The sequence below is a fragment of the Kwoniella mangroviensis genome (genome assembly GCF_000507465.2).
Source record: "Kwoniella mangroviensis CBS 8507 chromosome 1 map unlocalized Ctg01, whole genome shotgun sequence".
In the NCBI taxonomy this organism is placed as follows: Eukaryota; Fungi; Basidiomycota; class Tremellomycetes; order Tremellales; family Cryptococcaceae; genus Kwoniella; species Kwoniella mangrovensis.
In genome coordinates this window covers 7,707,295-7,727,767 of record NW_027062533.1, presented here as the reverse complement: position 1 = coordinate 7,727,767, position 20,473 = coordinate 7,707,295, and the positions used below count along the sequence as shown (strand labels likewise).

General features: G+C 44.9%; 7 protein-coding genes across 7 annotated transcripts; 4 read left to right on the top strand and 3 right to left on the bottom strand.

Moving 5' to 3' along the window:
- Positions 1–836: 836 nt before the first annotated feature.
- I203_102906 (uncharacterized protein) lies at positions 837–1,916 on the top strand (the record flags this gene model as incomplete). The annotated part of the gene is made up of 1 exon (XM_019147182.1): positions 837–1,916. One exon carries the CDS (start codon positions 837–839, stop codon positions 1,914–1,916), a length of 1,080 nt encoding a protein of 359 aa, XP_019003732.1.
- Positions 1,917–2,257: 341 nt separating this feature from the next.
- On the bottom strand, positions 2,258–4,321 carry I203_102905 (uncharacterized protein; the record flags this gene model as incomplete). The annotated part of the gene is made up of 5 exons (XM_019147181.1): positions 2,258–2,656; positions 2,716–2,872; positions 2,933–3,353; positions 3,409–3,655; positions 3,719–4,321. The coding sequence occupies 5 exons, from the start codon at positions 4,319–4,321 to the stop codon at positions 2,258–2,260; spliced, it is 1,827 nt and encodes a 608-aa protein (XP_019003731.1).
- Positions 4,322–4,626: 305 nt separating this feature from the next.
- Positions 4,627–7,706, top strand: I203_102904 (uncharacterized protein; the record flags this gene model as incomplete). The annotated part of the gene is made up of 8 exons (XM_065517205.1): positions 4,627–4,707; positions 4,767–4,841; positions 4,908–4,998; positions 5,066–5,246; positions 5,320–5,648; positions 5,712–5,979; positions 6,036–6,186; positions 6,243–7,706. 8 exons carry the CDS (start codon positions 4,627–4,629, stop codon positions 7,704–7,706), a joined length of 2,640 nt encoding a protein of 879 aa, XP_065374023.1.
- Positions 7,707–7,895: 189 nt separating this feature from the next.
- On the bottom strand, positions 7,896–13,547 carry I203_102903 (uncharacterized protein; the record flags this gene model as incomplete). The annotated part of the gene is made up of 20 exons (XM_065517204.1): positions 7,896–8,002; positions 8,090–8,331; positions 8,402–8,473; positions 8,556–9,047; positions 9,112–9,217; positions 9,274–9,372; positions 9,427–9,537; positions 9,601–9,722; positions 9,782–9,986; positions 10,053–10,126; positions 10,194–10,376; positions 10,440–10,595; positions 10,650–10,857; positions 10,913–11,127; positions 11,181–11,248; positions 11,308–11,427; positions 11,492–11,973; positions 12,031–12,205; positions 12,264–12,417; positions 12,481–13,547. The coding sequence occupies 20 exons, from the start codon at positions 13,545–13,547 to the stop codon at positions 7,896–7,898; spliced, it is 4,458 nt and encodes a 1,485-aa protein (XP_065374022.1).
- Positions 13,548–13,892: 345 nt separating this feature from the next.
- On the bottom strand, positions 13,893–14,937 carry I203_102902 (uncharacterized protein; the record flags this gene model as incomplete). Its single annotated transcript, XM_065517203.1, has 6 exons — positions 13,893–13,946; positions 14,017–14,032; positions 14,108–14,135; positions 14,210–14,298; positions 14,656–14,772; positions 14,900–14,937. 6 exons carry the CDS (start codon positions 14,935–14,937, stop codon positions 13,893–13,895), a joined length of 342 nt encoding a protein of 113 aa, XP_065374021.1.
- Positions 14,938–15,831: 894 nt separating this feature from the next.
- On the top strand, positions 15,832–16,449 carry I203_102901 (histone H3; the record flags this gene model as incomplete). The annotated part of the gene is made up of 4 exons (XM_019147177.1): positions 15,832–15,892; positions 15,955–16,077; positions 16,143–16,288; positions 16,351–16,449. The coding sequence occupies 4 exons, from the start codon at positions 15,832–15,834 to the stop codon at positions 16,447–16,449; spliced, it is 429 nt and encodes a 142-aa protein (XP_019003727.1).
- A 688-nt stretch (positions 16,450–17,137) lies between these two features.
- I203_102900 (uncharacterized protein) lies at positions 17,138–19,584 on the top strand (the record flags this gene model as incomplete). Its single annotated transcript, XM_019147176.1, has 8 exons — positions 17,138–17,338; positions 17,422–17,663; positions 17,740–18,052; positions 18,290–18,348; positions 18,404–19,013; positions 19,121–19,268; positions 19,351–19,409; positions 19,489–19,584. 8 exons carry the CDS (start codon positions 17,138–17,140, stop codon positions 19,582–19,584), a joined length of 1,728 nt encoding a protein of 575 aa, XP_019003726.1.
- Positions 19,585–20,473: the final 889 nt, after the last annotated feature.

Here is a 20,473-nt window from a genome sequence, read left to right as displayed (position 1 = left end):
TGAACAGCTTTTATAGGCTTTGACTGGTTCATGCGTTGTTTACTTTTGATGGGGAAATGATCATTCAACGTTGGAGTGGTCCAGACTGACCCATCGTGTGTAGGGCGTAACCATCCGCACTGAACCAAGAATCATCAATCACGTTTCGGATCATCCGCCATCTGTCAGCACATCCCGTTTGTCCATTGACCGAAGCTTTGTCAATACAGTAGTAGACCTTCGAGCGAGCTGAGTCATTGTTCTGTGATCACCGTGTGCCTTCGGTCTGTGAATGTTCGAATGAGAATATCGTCCTTCACCTGTTGTCACCCAACCTGCTTGTTTATCGCCTGATCGCTCGGACGAATGTGGCACTTGCATCATCTCGAACCGGAACCCAACCCTAAATTTCAATTTCATGGCCAAGTGATGATGGTCCTGGTCAACCTTACTTCACTTGACATCACCAACGTGTATCCCTCATTCTCTCCAGGATGACATACTACTTCCCCAGATCGTTCCACCGACCCTTGCAGAGAGCGATGTGATCCGGCCGGGGCACCTTCTCCACTGTCCTCCTGTCAAGCGATATAGTAAGTTCAAGTCAACCCCGCACAGACGTCGTAAGACATTCTTGAACTATGTTTCCAATAAATTATCTCTGGCCATGTACATTTGACTCCCGGTGGCCAGTTCAGTGTATATATGTTTGCCATCTTCTGCAACAATCGTCTTCTCATTTCTCTTTCTTTACCTATCTCTTCAAGCGTATCTTGATATATTACTTGATACCCATAACATAAGAATAGCTTATATATCTGGTCTAACCTGTAACGAGAGATACAATCCTCAGTATCATGCCGAACCAAACCTCAACCGCTGTTACCACCATCAAGATGACTACCACGGCTCAATCATTCGCCACTCTCCCTCGATATCAACTGAGCGATGTACAATTCGCCGAGTCTTCCAACTCTCCGACCTCGACCACATCCGCAACCGATAAATCAACTCGAACTGAAACTGGAGAGTTGATGTCCCGAATGGTGTCAGACATGGGCTATCCCGCCACTGACGAGTCCTCATCGCCTCTTCTCGCTCAAAAGAAGGTCAATACCGATGCTACCTTATACCTCAACACTCCAGACCAGCTCATGGAATGGATGAATCAACGTCCCCTCTCCACTACTCAACATCAAACCTATGGACATTTGGAACTTTCCTTCGACTTGAAATGGTTCCGAACCCATCCTAAACTATTCACCAAGATATTCACTTCACCCTATTCCACCAAAAACGTTCCACTTGAAAATCTCCATTCGGTCAAACTCATCACGACCGGCGTGAACTTCTTTATGCTTGATCAAAAACCTATTTTCGATCAAAGAGGTATCGAGCAATATACGGAACGACTAGCTATCACTTTGCACCATACGCTCAGCGTGCTACTTCGAGTACTTGTTGACGACAATGGACCTCGACGTTTCACGTGGATCGATGGCAACAATCGATTTTTGAAGGCTTATAACAAGATTAGAGGTAATTCGAGTAAGGTGAAATCATCGAAGGTTCAAACTCCCGCTATACTCCATCATTGGATCAATACCTCTACTTGGTACTTGCCCTACCTTATCAGACCCACTTGGTACTTCGATGGGAATGAAAAGGGTGAAGAGAACGAAGAGAAGCCACCTATTAAGTTTATGAGTATTCCCGCAGAGGGTTTACACAAGTACATAAAAGGAGTGACGATGAATAATATCATTGGGGATATCCTCAGTAGAAACGAGGAAGAAGGTGAAGAAGCGATCATCGAGATTAGGGGTAAAGTTCCAAGAGGGAAGGAGAAGTATGTGAAACAGTTGAAAGAGACGTTGAAACTTGTCGATGAGAAAGGAATAATCGTTTTGATTCTCGTTGATGAGAAGGAGTTGTAAATTGAAGAGAAAAGCCAAAAAACAAGGGCTGATGGACTTGACGTTTGGGATTTTGAGATTGATATAAATTCTATTGTATTTGATTATCGCTTGCTTTTCCTTCATCTTATCATATTGTACTAGCTCGATCGTTTGCCTGAACAAACAACCAAAAAAAAGAGAAAAAAAAGAAAAAAAAGAGAACGAAGAACCCATAAATCTGAAATTCCAAAACAATAATAATAATTCTTTTTGGTTATTTTGTATTGAAATGAAATTTATTTTAACGATTTTGATGCACTATGCATTAGATAAACATGTATGACCTCTCCATAAGCGGTTATCACTGTATAGCGTGCAATTTACAGCCTACTTCGAATAAATCCCACTTCCTTCCCCCGGCCTGCAAATCGATCCTTCCAATTGATCCACCAATCAATTCCAACATGTTTATTCTTATCACTTAAATCTTTCACAACCATCTCGAAGGCGTTCCTAGTCAGATCCATCCTTTCTTCCGAGTTCTTCTCCGTAGTCAATATCATCTGAGCTAGATCCTCTAAATATCCTGGTAAGCGGGCGGAATCGATAAAAGGGGTAATTGTCACCCGAATGTGTCTAATGTCTGGATTTGGCTTAAGCGTCGATAGGTAGGATAAGCAGAAGGCAACGGAAGGGGGAGAACGCTTTGAAGCTGATTCAACAATGAGAGGGAAGGCTTGGCGAAATTGTTCGGATGAGATGTGTTTCTGGGAATATTGCTACAGAGTGATGATTCAGCATGAGTTATTTCGTCACTAACAGTTCAAGCAGAGTTCACCTTTATAATGATGTTAATGTAATTAGGTAATAGCGAATCGAAGAATGCCGTTTGAGCATCATTCCTAGATAAACCTTCTGATGAAGTCCTTATTAAGGCAAGGAGGAACGCATGAGAAGCTTCGAAACTTCCTTTATGTGTTGGTTTGTGTGCATGTCTTCAACACACCTGTCAGCTGACAATCATTAAGATAATGCCTTGTGTGAGCTGTACATACCTTTCTGCAAGCGGTAATAACAAATCTATCTCCTTCTTCCCCAGATGGTGTATCAACTCTTCTCCTAAGACCAATACATATCCTGCTTTGGCATCACTCATCTTTCCTTCTCGACATAGTTTTTCGAATAGTGCGCTGACACCCTCATCACCACCCTGGCCAGATGCTATGTCCAAGGAAGCATACAAGATCTTATAGTAGTTCTCGAATGTTCCTTGATTGGTATCAGTGAAATATGCGAATGACCCGAGTGTCGTCAAAAGATTTATAGCTATATCTGCAGCAGAGAGGGGATCGAGGCCATTGCGGTCGGTCGGAATGGAGTTATTGGGATGGGAGAGAACAATATCGATGATCGTAGATGCAACCGTGAGGAAAGAGAAAAAAGTGGTTTTGTTCTTGAGCCATACCGGATCGTTGGCTATGATGATGTCAGCTGAACTCGCAAGCTGAGTCTCTCCCTACGGTAAACTCACCATCCTCCGTTTTCGATCCAGAGTTTCCTTGCCATTCTGACTCTAGGTTTTCAGTCTTCTCCTGCATTTGCTCGCAAAAACTGATCATCCTCTCTTTAGCGTATTTCCTACTTGATGGTCCCCCAGAATATGACACCTCCCAAGATCTTGCCAATGCCCTTGAGAGATTGAGTACAACCGTCTCTGTGGATGGAGAGAAGTGGTCGAGTTCTTGATACAGATTGGATTCGATCTGAGAAGTCACAGCCTGATGGAAATATCTATCAGATCCGCTCTGCTTTTCTTCGATCGTTTGCAGATCATCACTCACCTTGATATCGAGCGCCTGTAGCCTGTCCACAGCTATATGAGGTATCACAGCAATCAAATCACCACAGTCAGGAGTAGATGGTGTTTGAAATTTCTCAGCAAGTGATAGAATCATCGTCTCCTCAAGCTTGACCCGACCTTTTCCCCAATCTATCTCTGGCGTATCATCTAACCCTTGCAACAGACCTATCCTAGTCTGTATTGCGCCTGTACCATCTTGATCATCCGAAAGCGAGTCAAGCCAAACACCCAGCCACTCCCTAGCTTTCCTTCTCCTCCTCGTCTCTTTGAAGTATACATCAGCTGTCTCCTGATGTATCTTGGATATTTTAGCAGGTATAGAAAGTCTGATGGCATTCCTGATATCTTCTGCTGAGATACCGTTGTGCGACCACAATGTAGGGGATGATATGAGAGCTGAGATGAAGTCGTGCAGGTGAGGTGAGTCTATCTGAGATAGGAAATGGGTGATGGCGCCTAGGAGGGTAGCTGGTGGTATGCTGATCGAGGTTGGGGATTGGAGGGTGGTGAGGAGTTGAGGTAAGATGCTCAGGAGATCCGAGGTTGGAGGAGTCGAAGCTGAAGCAGTCGCTATCGAAGTCATGTTGGGCGTGCTGGATCCGAGTCGCTATAAGATGACTCTCCTCGTCGTCAAGTGTGTTGTCTGATGCTGCTGCTCGTCATCAGTTTGTTGTTGTTCATTATCATCCATCTCTTCGTGATCATGTCCGGTAAAAGGCAACCGAGAGGATTGATTATCGGCCTAAAGGGGTAACCGATATAAACCGCATAAACACCCTTCGAGATTGTCTACAAAGGTGCAGTCATTGAGCTTCACTTCGATTCATGCAATAGAGTGATACTCTTTATCAGCAGTGAAAGAGGAACAACAAACGCAGCACGAGCAAGATGACGTCCAGGCTCAAGCACAAGCTCGAGCTGGAGAATGTCAATCTCAATAGTGCTTATCTGAACGAGTCGTTCGTACAGGTAAGTCATCGGTTCTACTTTGTACCAAATCATGGCTGATGAGTACTGTAATTCATCAGATTGGTACACCGCTACCAGCTCTATCAGAACATAAGAAGGACAAGCAAGAGTATGTACCAGAATGGCAGCAGGAGGTGTGTTTCCTCGATATCTTCGTCCTCATGGTCAAGATAGCTCACTTTGATACGTTTATGGTATAGGTCCGAGATGAACAAGGTCGAAGACGGTTTCACGGCGCGTTCACGGGAGGGTTCTCGGCTGGATATTACAATACAGTAGGATCGAAGGAAGGTAGGATGGCACCACTTTGCTCATTGGAGTTTCTTAGATCCGATAGCTTACATATGACTGTCGATAGGATGGGCACCGTCGACATTCAAGTCATCTCGAAGTAACCGAGCTAACAAAGTACAAAGAGCTGAGGATTTCATGGACGAAGAGGATTTAGAGCATATGAGAGAAGACAGGAAATTGGAGAATACAGATACATTCAAAAACGATGGGTTCGCAGGTACGAGGGAGGAATTAGGTGGGAAAAGGTCAGTCAGCTAATATGAATACCATTTTGTTCATCGGATCATACAGTCAGCTGACATCGGATGTTGGATTTAGTCTACCGTCAGCCATTGAATCACTCATTGCACCTTCACGATCATCAATTGGTGAAAAGCTCTTGCAAAAATTAGGTTGGAGACCTGGACAAGGTATTGGACCTAGAGTCCCTTTAAGGAAATTGAAACTGCAGCAAGGGAAACTTGGCAAAGCCAGAGCAGGGATCGACGATGATGAAGATGAACAAATGGGAGATGATACAGAAGGATCCAAACATACATTCGCTCCCAGGGACGTAGCCTTATTGACGTTTGATGCGAAAGAGGATAAACAGGGTTTAGGATTCGCGAAAGGAAGAGGGATGGGCCCCTTACCTGGTAAAAGACCCGGTGAGCTATCTCTCACATCACTTGTTGATACATATACCTATAGAGTAGCTGACCCTTGAGTAGCTATGGGAGCGAGACAGCTGGATGACGATGATTACGATCCTTACGCTGAAGCTGGACCTTCAAGTCGACCTCTGGCATTTGATGGATTAGACGATGATGACGAAGTGATAGTGATGGGAGGTTCCACGCAACCAGGATTAGGGTCAAGATCAAACAAAAAGAATCGATATAGTGCTGGACGAGATTTGCAGCAGGATACATGGCATGATGGTAGACCTGTGTTGAAAGGGTTCGCATTAGATCCCAAAGGTGTTCCGCAGGATAAATGGTAAGTTAGACTTCACCATTCAACGCATCGATGGTTATAGCTGATGAGTTCGATAGGTTTGCTTTGCCTGATATACCGCCTGATTGGAGACCTCGTCCTGCTCGAGTTTGGGGGACAATCAAGAAATGGGACCAGAAACCTGGTGAAGAGGAAGTGAAGAAGGAGGTTATCAGAGGTGAACCTGGAAAACCTCTAACGTTCGAACAGGTAAGCTGTCAGCTGTTCCAAAATCCGTGGTGGATGTAGCTGACGGTCTTTATCAGCGTGGGGCAGCGTTAGGTGAGGAACAACGTACATCTAAAGCCAAATCGGTATTCGAGTACATGTCTTCCAAAGATCGAGAACGTCTAGCTTCGATAGCATCCACAGCCGCTCAACCGCCATCACAGTCACTATCGCTCCAAGCACCTCCAGAGGAAGAGGAAGTCATGGCTCCTGCAGCGACCGAAGTGGATATTCCACCTTTATCACCTCGAACAGCCTCAGCAGCTCTAAAAGGTTTTATACCCTACGGAGATGATTTAGAGAAACAAGATCGATACAAATCATATCTCACTTCTCAAACGTATAACACCACAGAACCTGACCCAATTTTGAAAAAGGGTACGTTCGAAGAGATAAACAAAGAATTAAGGGATTTCTCATCTTCCGCTCGCATCTTCCGTCCAATGTCCTATGCGATGTCCAATAGATTCACGAGCGGATCATCAAGTTTGGCAGTATCAGATTTGAAACAGGCCAAACCTGGTTTACACATATTTGATGCTGAGAAAGCGAAGTTAGATCTAGAACTAGGAAAGCCAAAGGTAGCTGAGGTTGTGGAGGCAAAGAAAAATTTAACGCCTAGAGAACAAGCTGCCGCTAATGGGATGTACGGAAAGATGACGAGGGAAACTAGGAATTGGTATCCTACGAAATTAATCTGTCGAAGATGGAGCGTAAAGGATCCTCATCCTGAAGGAGATCCCAATTTGGGTAAAGATCAAAAGAATACAAGTAATGGAAATAATGCTTTGGAGACTATGCGTTTACCTACCAACGATGCTAGTTGGGAATCCAAATTCATCCATCAACCTACCACCCCCACCACTTCTACAAGCACAGCAGCGACGAGCACGAATGAGGGAAGTGGAACAGTTGGTGATACTGAAGTTGAAAAACAACCTACGAATATATCTGAAGTTGGGATGGCCAATGATATAAATCAAGGTAGAGATATATTGACTTATGAAAAACCTTCAATCGATATTTTCAAAGCTATCTTTGCGAGTGATGACGAAGATGAAGATGATGATGAAGAAGAAGAGGACAAGGGTCTTCCGGGCGCTGAATCGAATCAGGGAGTGGTACGAAAAGAAGAATCGTCGGAAGCTGCTCGGTATGAAGATCCGTTCCCTGTAAAAGAAGAAGGGCCTGTGGATATACAGACTTTCAAACCTGTTTTTACACTTCGTAAAGAGGATAATACGGATCTAAAGAAGAAGGACAAAGAGAAGAAGAAAGAGAAGAGTAAGAAGAGGAAAGGCGTTTTATCATTTGATGTTGGTGATGAAGGTGAGGATGAAGATGTACAAAGGGAAGAAAAGAAGAAAAAGAAGAAGGAAAGAGATAGGAATAGAACTGATGGTAGCAAAACTGCGAATGAAGGAGGAGATGAAGAATGGGTGGAGAAGCCCAGTGTTGTACCGAGATTGGTAGGAAGGAAAGGAGCAGCTGATTTCATGTAAAGCACTAAATTTGTATCTTGTTGTGACAAAAAATCATTCATATAGCATTATGCATTAACAAACATCACGTTATCATTCCATCACATCGTTTTTAGTGTCTCATACGGCCAATCCGTTCGTTATCATTCTGGACCGCTTTAAAGCATCGCATGGGGCGTAAAACCGCACAAACAATACGCAATCAAACTATTACGTCTCAAAAGTTAGAGCAGTCTCTTTGATCATGATCCTAGCCTGTCTATTCCCAGGCCACGAGATCTGTATATCGCTCAGAGCAGACGTAGAGCTTAGAGGACCTATCAGGCGCACAACAACATGAAACATTAGTGGATAGTTCGTTCATTCATTCAGAAGCTAGACTAAAGGAGGGAAACTGAACTCACCATCATCTGCTCGTATAAATTCAATCCTCTTGAACGGTTCACCCTTTTCCCCACCTTGTCTGGGTGGCGCGCCAACATTGAAAAATCCACTGAGGCTACTACCAACTTTCCAAACCGTTACATTCCCTTCTTCTAAACTCACAGTGATCAACCTCCTGCCGTCCGGAGAGAACGTCACGGCCGATACGGGGTGTTTGTGAGGTTCGATAACGTATAGTCGAGAGGCGGTTTTCAGATCGTACCTGTGATTGAACATACCGAATCAGCTAACTTCCAATCCACTCGTACGGGTGGATGGGCAGTAAGACATACATTATAACTGCTCCTTCATGTGTACCTACCGCCAAACGTTGAGTACCACTATGGAAATCTATCGTCGAGAATCTATTCCCAAACAAACCATTCCGATCAGTATGCAATCCATCCCATCCTGCTCTACATGTGGTAAAGGGAAATGATCACTCACGCCAAAACCAGTTCATTCAGAATGACAGTAGCTGCCTGCCAGACATCATCTCTCATCTTGCCAATATTGGGATCTAAACTCTTCACCACGGCCTCAGCAATCCTCGGTAGACCATTTTCCAACACGTTTGGTTTCTTCCTAGCCATGTATACACATAATTTCATTATGCTCGTTCGACCTTCTACCGATTTTGCATCTAGTATATCCATTGATAGGGTTGACATGAACAATGCTGGATTACTCGAGGCAACGTGTAATACAGCCAAACGAGCTTGAGCAGCTATACTGATACTGTTTCCATTTCCATTGGTATTCGAGGCGAAATCCTTATGGGTAGATAGATGGAATAATCTTCTGAGAAGGTCAGAAGGATCAACGTAGGATTGCCAAGTGGTGAATCCCTTGGAACAAATTTCGATCGCGAGGGATAAGTGGGAGAATGAGTTGGAATGGAGGAATATCGATTCTGATTCGGCAATGGATTTCAGTACGCTATAGATTAGCAAGTTAGCTAGGTTCACTCGGACAGAAATTAGAAAGTCAAAGCAAAGCCTACCTTGGCTGCATTGTCTCGAACTTATTCAAAGCGATACCACCGAGCATCGTCAACGCGTTTGCAGCCACGTCGGAAAATCTAGTCGCGGGAGATAGCTTGGTGGGTACTGAGGATTTTACATGATGTCAGCTGGTGAGGCATAGCTTTGGACTTTTAGCTCACAATTTGCCTGTCCAACGTCCACAGTAGAATCGATCTCTGCGCTAGTCATCCTTCCTACTCGAGCAGCAAATAACATACGAGCTGCCTGGTGAACATCAGCTATGAAAGGAGTGTCAGCTGCGGGTCAAGGTGTATCGACTATGTCCAGCTCACTCGAAGAGTCCATGTAGTATTCCGCAAAGAAGTGTAGATCGGGCTCAGTGGCTAAAGACGGCAAAGATGCGGTATAGTGTGCTATTACTTCTGCTGCCCATCTCTCATGATCTGCGAAATTTAGTCTACAATCAACACATATAGGTTTTTTGCAGTATATGGGCATATACTTACCAGGGGAATCAAGAAAGGGTCTGAGTAAAATGACGATAGCCAATTGCCTCAAACCAGTCATATAAGGTGATATACTCCAGACATCAACACCTTGAGCGTAATTGAATTGCCCTCCCTCGATACTGTTGACGAAACTTCAGTCCACTAACTTATCGTATACAGCTCTGTCAACTTGACGTACTCTGAGTTCCCTAACACAGCCGGTATATGAGGCCTCCGTATCCCAAGGTTGCCAGTGCAGATCTCATCGACTCTGTCATCTATACCGAAAGTCAGGAAGACGGATAACAAGCTTCGAAGTGCAGAGAGGGGACTATGAGATGGGTTGTTCTTGGAGGAATGGAGCCATCGACCCAATTCTCGTAGATCGAAATTGATCAATCGTCCTATATTAATGAGCGATGAGTTGAGCTCTCTCACTTGACATCGAGGCAGAATTGTGTACAACGTACCTAAATCCGCTGGCTCTGCTGGCAGGGATGAAGCGGGTGGTAATGCGGCATTCTCATCTGTATTGGTCAACAGCCTGTTATCGCATATCGTAGCCGGTCAGTAGGTGCAGCCTTCCTCATCGCGATAGACAGCTCACTCACACTTCCGCCCAATCACCATCCTGCAACATGTCCTTGGCTGCGTCCAGGCCGGTTGATCTTCTGAATTCTTGAGTTTGAGTATTCCATACTCTGGCTTTACCATTAGCGTAAGCCAGTAAAATATCCTTCTGTTCGATGAATATGCGCCGAAGAGGCGTTCGAGAAGCCGGGATGAGGAAGAGGCTGAGAACATGTCGCCAGTGAGCAATTCGATCTGCATGAAGTGTAGGGGAGCAGGGGACTAACTCGTCCATCTCTTTTAGAGAGATGATGCCGACTGTTCCGTCCCTTGACGTGATCAGGAGACAGCCCTGCAATGTTCCAGCTTGTGACATGTTGAGTAAAGCCACATCCTTTACTGGATCAGCGAAGAGAGTCCACGATCCACAGAGCTTGAAAGGACTACCAAGAAGTGTCAGCATCCTATGCAGGGCTAGGATATCAAGTGCAACAAACCTTGTTGTCCATATCCTAACCACACCATCATCATCACCAGCTACCAGATACTCGTTCCCCACCCCATCAGTGCCGCTTGATGTGATAGTAGTGAGACAAGTGACCGGTGAATCTAGACGATCGACCGTAGGATTGTCGTCTGCAGCAGACTTCGTTGGCGATTTTACGAGCACATCGGAGAAGTGACGGGTCATGACATTTCCCCGAGCTGACGTAGATGGTCAGCTTGACACCCGTCGACAGAGACGATCGATCAAGCTCACGATCTGAGGTGAAAACGGTCTCGATGCTTGCAGCAGCTATACGGCAAGTACTGCTAGTCTCGTTCGGTTGACTTAGACTCGCGAGTGATAGAGATTCACTCTCTTTTCTTGATATGGCCAATAATTTGATGGCTGTGTTAGTTATGAAATACAAAGTACCGTCCGAGTGGAGGGAGGCGTTTCGAACATCATCAAGAACGGCATCGCCATTGAATCTATTGAGATCATAAGCAAAGGTGACAACATGATGTAGAGATCGTTAACGTACTTTACACTGGTCACTTTGCCTTTAGGATCTTTGATCTCCTCTGCGGAACGGTACAAGCGACAATTCTCCTATCAAACCGTGTGACTTTCAGCTTCCTTATAGGGAAACGGGGCATGTATTCACTGACCTGCGATATGACTACGATACATCTCCACCCTAGAGTGAAATGAACAGCGTGAATTTTTCCTTGCAGTGACATTTCAACATGTCCACGCATCTTTAATTTCTTCCCGTCGGTCCAGAACACCTATCATTCCACATTCCATCATGAGCTCATGCAGCGCAAGGTTTGTATTTTGGCTGACTCTCACATCGACAGAACCATCTTTCCATCCTAGCCCTTCTCCTTTCTCACCAATAACAATCCTATCCCAATTCCCTCCGCCATCCCTCTCAACTTCCTGCCCTTCTCCTATCCCTGGACTGGGCTCTTCAGGTTTATCATCTTCTTTGCCTTTCCTTCCCCAATCTCTCCTAGCTAAGAATTTCGCGAAACCCTTCTCTTTGTCTTTATCTTCTTTGGGATGCGAATGATCACCTAACAAGGGCGACGACGCTGAATCCTTCAGGTGGGTGTAAGACGCTGATTTCCTCAAGGTAGACTCTCGACTCCGTTGAGCTGATGGGTCGGGTGTACTTGATCGGAGGTAAGGTGACGGGAAAGCTGAAGATACCGCTCGCATCTGCGGGGAGGCTTTGATTGCCGGAGTGGTATCTTGAGACGATGGATGTGTAGGGAAGATTATAGGGTAAGAGGTAAGACTGGTCGGAGTGGAATGTATCAGATAGCTCGCTGCAAAATACATCCATGAGCTACGATACGTTCAACACGGAGTGTCCTTCAGCTCACTATCGTGGTTATTTAATACTCCAAGATCACCTTGCCCAGGTAATTCTAGTCTGGCAACGATGTGCATTCCTGTTCCGGCAGGTGAAGGGGTAATCATGACGACTCTAGTCACCTCTCCGTTTGGACTAGGTAAAGCACACGGCCACGGAAGTCCATGAACGACAAATATGATCGTCTAAGAACGAACAGTCAGCTTAGGCGATTGGTTCTATAATTGAACAAGTTTATCATACATTGTCTTTCTTCGCGAGATGAATATCCCTCCAATCCCAGAACAAGGGCACTTTTAAGGCCTGTTTACTGCCTGACGATTTGGTCTCCTCTGGCGATTCGAGGTTGATACTTGCTGTTTGGTGCAATGTCGCCAGCGAAAATATATCCAACAACCTGAAAACCACCTTTATCAGCTGTTTCATCCCACAACGAGGGGCGGACGAAAGGTGAGCTCACCCCTCGTCCCTTAGCACCACCAGCGAACCGACCTCTTCGTACACCTTCATCTGCACAATCTTCCCTCGTCCTACTTCCCTCAGTATAATCCTCCTCACAAACTCTTCTTTCCCTTTCACACTCTTCTTCCTCCCTATAGGCGGGGGTAAAGTAGTCGATATCGTCGGACTTCGTTCACTAATAAGACCCTCTATCAATTTTCGGTCCTGAGACGATTTCTTATCTTCTCTCGTTTCTTTCTCCATCTCTAAATCAACTTGAATCTCTTTCATTCCCTCTCTATCCTCTCCTCCTCCTAGCACAGACTCCTCATCATGTTCATGTTCAGTCGATACACTGTTCCGTCCAAACAGTCCAAATCTATTGGTATTAGAAGTTGTTTGAGTCGAAGTTGAAGATACGAATGATTTCGGACTTCTTTCACCTGATCTACCCTCATCATTATCATCATTGGTCCGATCTTCCTTGCTATGTAGTCCTACTAGACCTCTCCTTCCAATTCCACCTATACCCAATCCTATGATAGAAGAACTGTCATCTTTCCTTTCTTTCTGCTTTTCCAAGCTTTCTCTCAACTCATGTCGGTCGGATATACTTCCTCGATGAGTATGTTGATCCGGCCCAGCGGAACTTGCAGATACAGAGGAAAGCGTGGTGGTGGGTAGTTGAAGTGCTGATGGAGGAGGGGAGAATGCTGATGTACGTCGTTTACCTGTTATACTGGATGCTGAAGAGCTATTTCGAGGTCTACCAGAGTATGATAAGTTGCGTTGTTGAGTGGGTCGATGTCGACGAGGAGAGGAGGGTGAGGACGCCGCCTGGGTCGTTATGGATGGGATTGCTATACCGGGCGAGACCCCTTCCTGCCTATCTAGGAGAGACGAGGTGGTATGTATCCATATGGTGTTATCTCGACACGCGAGGGCGGTACGACGTGAAGGACCTGCTTCGGTGGACGAGGGTATAAGCCATGATGCGATGTGAGTGGGTGAGATGGGAAGGGAGGATGGCGAAGCTGGGAGATGAGGGTCGAGGAGGATAGGAATTTTCAGAGGATTCTCCGCCATACTCAACGAGTCTGATATTTGGACAATGACCTGTAGGGACCCGATACACCTGATGTCTATATTTGTGATGCAGTGGTGAACGTTGGAATAACAGCAGAAATCAGAATCAGAATGACGTGCAGTCTGTTGATGGGTCTAATTCATCCGGTTCAACCGGTTCCCACACACCATTTGCTTGTGCGCGGAGTCATCCGCTTCACCCTCTACCCCACACCCCACCCACACAATTGTCTGAACATCTGGATTGCTGACCATGCTATGCATAGTATGTAAGGTGATACATGACCGTCATCAAACTATATGATCCATATACGATCCCTCCCCTCTCTAGTCCAATCATGACATCTAGTGTGAGGCAGCAAGAGCATCGGCTTTCTCTTTGGCGGAGAACATACGGGGCTAGGGGATAGAGCATATTTGTCAAGTTTAAATACGCACTGGATCATAACCCATAGAGGCATATACTCACAGGAAGGTTACGTTCCCTACAAGCACGGAGACAAAAGCGGATACTGTCAGCTAATGCACAAGGATGAGGCTCATCAGACAATTCTGCTTACCATTTTGTACCATCAGGGAAGAGAGGTGCTATAATCAGAGGAACGAATATGTCAGCTATATATCTTCTATATATTGAATATCCCAAGAAAGAACTAGCTCACGTCGATATGGATCAGGGTGAATTTCTTTGGCTAATCGCTCTTCCGCTTGTTCAAGTACTAAGGCAAGTGCACGGGGGTCGGTGATGTTCCTATGAATTGAACACGAATGTCAGTCAATTGATTCATATTTTAGCGATGGCAATTGTTCCTCCATCATTCGAAATCTGGTCCACACGTCTCGAGTCTCCTCCTTCGATGCGAGAGCAGGATGTCATTGGATGATCCATTCACAACAGCCTTGATTTCCATCACAAGTTCTTCTTCTTTGTTCTTGATCACGATGAGTATCCACCTTTATTGCTGACGAGAGATTAACTAAAGACCCGATCTGACAACGTCCCGATATACACCTTTCGCAATCGTTCATCGTCCTTTCTAAGTACCATCCCAGTCTATGCTCATATCCATTCTGGACATTCCTCTTGAAAATCAAGTGAACAACCCACCTATTTCTCTCAAATTCTGCCCTAATCTCAATCGCTCTCTCCCTCCAAAGGTCCCTTCGGATATACCAATTCAACGAGTTGACCAAATATCGCTTGTATAATGATTTGACATATAGTCTATATTGAATCACATCGATATTGATAAGAGTGCGAGAGGTGGACAGAGAGGATGAAGAAGGAGAGAAAGAGAACCTATTCGTCAGTACAAATTCATGGAGAGAAAGGCGAGAAGATTCGAGCATACCGGTGTGCTGCCGAATATGAAGTTGCTGGAGTGCTCATGATGACGATGGTAGACTGTCCTATGCTATTTTAGATGCTTACAATGATGACTTTGAGATGGTTTGGATAACCTTTACTCTGACTGGTTGCAGAGGAACGAGTGAAGATGTTGAACGGAAGTATTTTCACGTTTCAATACATGTCAAAGTTAGGCAAGCGAGAGAGACCTTAACTGCAGGTTGTTTGCCTAATTGGTCCGACTTCCTTCTGTGAGGTCTTTTCGACGGGTGCATGGAAACTCGACGACTAGTGGACGGAAGACGCACAAGCCCGAGCGACCTCACGAGATATAAGGGATTCGTTGAGAATACATCAGATCGTCAATGGAGATGAAGAGTCCTCGATTCTGTGTTCAAGCCGAAATGACCAGAATCCATACAGCATATCGATATCCCACCCATGATCTCAATGTAGCATGACTCTACGATACAAGTCGATATGTCAGATGTAAGGTCATCTGTGACTGTGACTGCAAATGAGCTTTGCACAAGTACGTCACATCTCCTTGGGCGACTTTGAAACCTCAGGTTGTTCTGAAATCATGTTGCACCTGGCAAAGTTGATCCTCCAGCCGCCTCAAAATCCCGTTCAACCAAGCTCACGCAAATCACGTGACATCAGATGTGATCAGATGATATCGCCGCGGAATTATCTGAAATCAGAATGATCAGTCTGTGATCGCCGCGTTTGTTTTTGTGTTTTGGACCTGATCATTGGAAGTGGAGGTGGTCCTCAACCTACATCCAAGGAAAGATATATAAACCCCTCTCTGTGGTCGATTTACCTTTCTTCTTTTTCCTCATCCACTCACACGCTCAACAATCAATTCACTAGACCAATCAGTCACCTAATCTTCAAACTCATCAAACAACCACAACCCAACAATCAATCACAATGGCCCGAACTAAGCAAACCGCTCGAAAGTCCACCGGTGGTAAAGCCCCAAGAAAGCAACGTGAGTTTTCCTCTTTGCCACCTACTGAATTCACCATACTGATCGATCTTGGTTTAATTCAGTCGCTACCAAGGCTGCTCGAAAGTCCACTTCCAAGACCCAAGGTGCCGGTACCTCAGGTGGTGTCAAGAAACCCCACAGGTACAGACCTGGTACTGTTGCTCTTCGAGAAATCAGACGATACCGTGAGTCCGCTTGCCGATGATGACATGCTGAACAAAGCTGATCAATAACTTGTTCTGGATTATAGAAAAATCCACTGAACTCCTCATCCGAAAACTCCCTTTCCAACGATTAGTCAGAGAAATCGCCCAAGACTTCAAGACTGACTTGCGATTCCAATCTTCCGCTGTGCTCGCTCTTCAAGAAGCCTCTGAAGCTTACCTCGTCTCTCTCGTGAGTGATCTCAGCTTCCTGTTCATGTAAGTCGCAAACAGAAGCTGATATGATCCCTACAGTTCGAGGACACCAACCTTGCTGCCATCCACGCTAAGCGAGTTACCATCCAACCTAAGGATCTCCAACTTGCCCGAAGACTCCGAGGTGAACGATCATAAGCTCTTCACTCAGGCTAATGAGTGATAGCTGGGGAGGGAGGAGAGATGAGTGCAGTCTTGTGGGGTACACTACATTATCATCTTTTAACGCGTGATACATCAATCAATATTTTTTGATCTCTATCATTCCGTTATATCATTTTTTTTATACTTCGTTTCGCTTTTCTACTTATTCATTACGGGTCGAGTTTACTCCCCATATTTTATGTATTCATGCATGTTATATTACTATACATGGTACATTTGTCATTCCGCCGCCAGGTTGGGAGTGACAATCAGCCTTTGTCCCTTTGTTCACGCATTGTCTCTCATTGCTCTGTGGTTCCTCAATTATTGGATTTCACTAACATCCTAACAGTCCTCCGTCACTACCAAAGCCCTGCATGCATACATGTTCATACTCACCACGAGATGTCACCTCGATGATCTGATTGCACGCTGTGATGATGTGCCAAAGTGCCACGTTATACGTTGTATGTTGCATGATATGCCCTGAAAATACGGAACCACTTTGACTGGATTTCACGTGTAACTCGAGTGACATCCAACTCCGACTCTGTCAACCACTTTCCAGCAAATACCATCTCATCTCAAAGCTTTGTTCATCCACATCTGACTTTGTCCTCTAATCCTCTACCATCGTACACCCCTCATACACTCTTCTCTCTGTCCTTCCCCTCAACTCAAAATGCCTCCTCCCACTTCTTCTCTCAAACCTACAGCAGCCAAGACTAACGGTTCTTCCGCTCCTGCCGCAGCTCCAGCCAAAGCAGCCGGCGGTAAATCCACTACTTCCACTGCTGGACATCTATCCAAACCTGATCAAAGTAAATACAATGCAGAGCAGGAAGAGCTAAACAAGCAAATCGCAGAGGTCAAGACGAAACTTGTAAGTTCCCTTATCCAAAATATCACGAGGTATCAGCTGAATGATGAATGGCCCTTTACTTACCTGCGTTTCGGTTTTTTCAGGATGCTATTCGATCTCGAATCTCGCTCACCCAAGCTCCTCAAGGTGGCGATCGTCGATCAGAGATCAAAGCCGAGATGGATTCCTTGAGATCCGAACAAGCCAAGTTTAAAGGTGATAGGAACAAACTGTTCGATGAGATGAAGAAATACCAAGAATCTCTAGCTAAAAAGATCAAAGAGGTTCAAGGTCAGAAAGGTAAAGTTAGTTATAGGACTACAGGGGAGATTGATGATAGGATTGCGTGAGTGATCGACAACTCTTCTACTTCACATACAGGATCTACCTTGGTAGATGCTAATTTTACCTACCCGCTATAGCTCTCTTGAAAAACAAATTGAATCTGGTTCACTCAAATTAGTGGATGAGAAAAAAGCCCTCGCCGAAATAACCTCTTTGAGAAGATCACGAAAAGTGTTAGAAACCACCGGATCGGTCGACGATGCCATCGCAGCTGATAAAGCCAAGATCGACGAATTGAAAAAACAATTGGATGATTCTGAAGCCAAGAAGGTGAATGAACGATTCGATGCGCTCAAGAAGGAGATGGATTCTCTTAGGGCTGAGGGAGATAAGGCTTATGAGGAGAGAGGGAAGCTGTTCGATGAGAGGAATAAGCTGAGTAAGGATATGGTGAGTTGGACTATCTTTCATTTGTCAGGATGCTGTTCGGTGTGTCGGGCGAACGAGCAGATGGGCGATTGCAATGATTCAGATTATGAGCGGAATTGAGTTGGAGAGATTCCGGATATGAACAGACCTCGAGGCGGAGAACAAGTTAAGTCCCAGGTCTTAGTCTCATCTTCGTCTTTGTGCGGCATGTGGAAATGTGATAAGCAGGGCTGGTGCTGATTCTACTTTACTTCCCAGGATGAGCTCTACGAGAAGAAACGACAATCCGCCCAAGCCCATCGAGAAGCGAACGACAAGTGAGTTATAGCGTCCAGCTTTTCGTTCTGGTTTTAACTTACTCCCTTGAAATAGATACTACGCCAAAGTCCAAGCTGATCGACAAGCCCGTCAAGAACGATTTAAAGCTGAGAAAGCCAAGGAAGATGCTGCTAGGCGAAACGAGGAGATTACTCGATTGAGGGAGGAAGCCAAAGCACCAGCGTTCACATCTGAGATTGACGATTGTCAAGTATTGATCGGTTGGTTTAAAGGAAAATACGGTTCTGGGGAAGTTCCTTCTACTCATGCTGGATCTAACACCAGCGAAGAGAAAGTATTGGAAGGAGTCAAAGCGCTGGAAATCCGAAAAGTAGATTCGGAAGATGCTTTCAAGGGAATGACATTGAAGAAGAAAGGTGATGAAGAGGAATTAGGTGGATTTTTCGGTGGTGGTGGAAAATCCAAGAAGAACAAGAAAGGTGGTAACAACAGTAAAAAATCCGGTACTGCCACTCCTGCTTCCGAAGGTACTTCTACTCCTACTTCCGGTGCTGGTGCAGTGAATCTCCCAATGAGTTTACTCAGTGCTCTGTTGAGTTTGGGTATCCCCCCTCCATCTGGTAAAGATGATGTACAGAGGACTATAGATGATTTGGAAACTAAGAAGGCGTGGTTCGAAGCTAATTCTGCCGCTAAGACCAAGGTGAGTGATGATGACTGTTGACTACATAACTGCAATTCAAACGCGTTGCTTGATTTATCTGTTGTACCGATTCAAGCTGACCTGTAACCGTTTTTTTCTACGCACAGGCTGAAATCGAGAGAGTAGAGAAATTAGTAGCTAAATTACAAAAGAAGAATGCCGGTGTTCTCAACGATGACGACGAGGAAGAGAAAGCTACTACTTCAGGCGATGAAGTTCCGGTCGAAAAAGGCGGTTCGAAAGAACCTTTACACAGTGAGTGATCATTAATCATGCGATCAGCTCCCATGCAATCATGTTCATTCCGAATTTACTGAGCTGATTCATCTGTATGCAGCTGTCGCTGTCGCTGGTGAAGCTACTGGAACTGAGATTGTAGAGGATGAGGGTGAACAGGTGAGTGATACAATTCATTTTGATCCGACATACATGTATGCTTGCATGATCGATTGACTTTGGTCTTTATCTTATGTAGCTCCCCACAAACGAAGATGGCAATGACCCAGAAGTGAAAAAGGTTGATTCAGCTTTAGAAGAGCTCAAGGAAGCTGAAGCTTTACAAGAGGCTTAGTCGATATGAAAAATGATACTATCGTAATGCAAAAAAAGAAAAGGAGTTAATCGCATTGGCTTTGTCTGCTTATTAGGTATGGTTTTGGTTTTCATATACGTGATTGATGTCAGTACGATCGGGATGCATGGACTTGACTTCCAAGCTGTGCATTGAATGCGATCTGAGCAAGGTGGATATCTCTATATATAGCTTGATGCTATATGGGATTGAGGTAAATCGATTTGAGATCTCGGCATGATTCTTGCATTTTGCATTTCCTTCGGATTTATCTCTTCTCCATCCACGGACCGGTGTCACGCTCGGAATTGAACAAGTTGAAGTCAAGAGTGATCTACCGTTGCCCGTTCTCCGTTCTCACGCCATTGCTCCTCATTTTATCTCGTTATCACCCAGTCTCAGGGTAAACACAAATGTCTGAAATACAAATTGTACGAGTAATTCGGCTGTTATCATATCGTATCGCTCATCGGGGCGAATAGACCGATAAGTGAATGGTGAGCGGAAAAGAGATTGGGGAATGAATGCATTCTTGGCGTTACCAAGTGCAGCATCCTATAAGATCCATGAACACTGGAATGCCCATAACAAATCCTACATCATCTCTGTTCGATTTATTTTACCTTTTGGCCCACTCGTGGATGATCCAAAAATAAAAATATAAAGGAAGAAACGGAAATACACGACCTTTTTTTTGCGTCGTACCGTACCGAACCAATCTTTTTCAACTACGTCTTCCATATCAACCTACGTCTTTCTTTCATGACCGGTGGTAATAGCATCTTACGATAGAAGAGAAAACCACACGAATCGAAGAGCAGATATAGATTATCCCTTCGACATTTACACTGTCAGACTGATATATGTTCCGCCTATCGTCGATCATCGG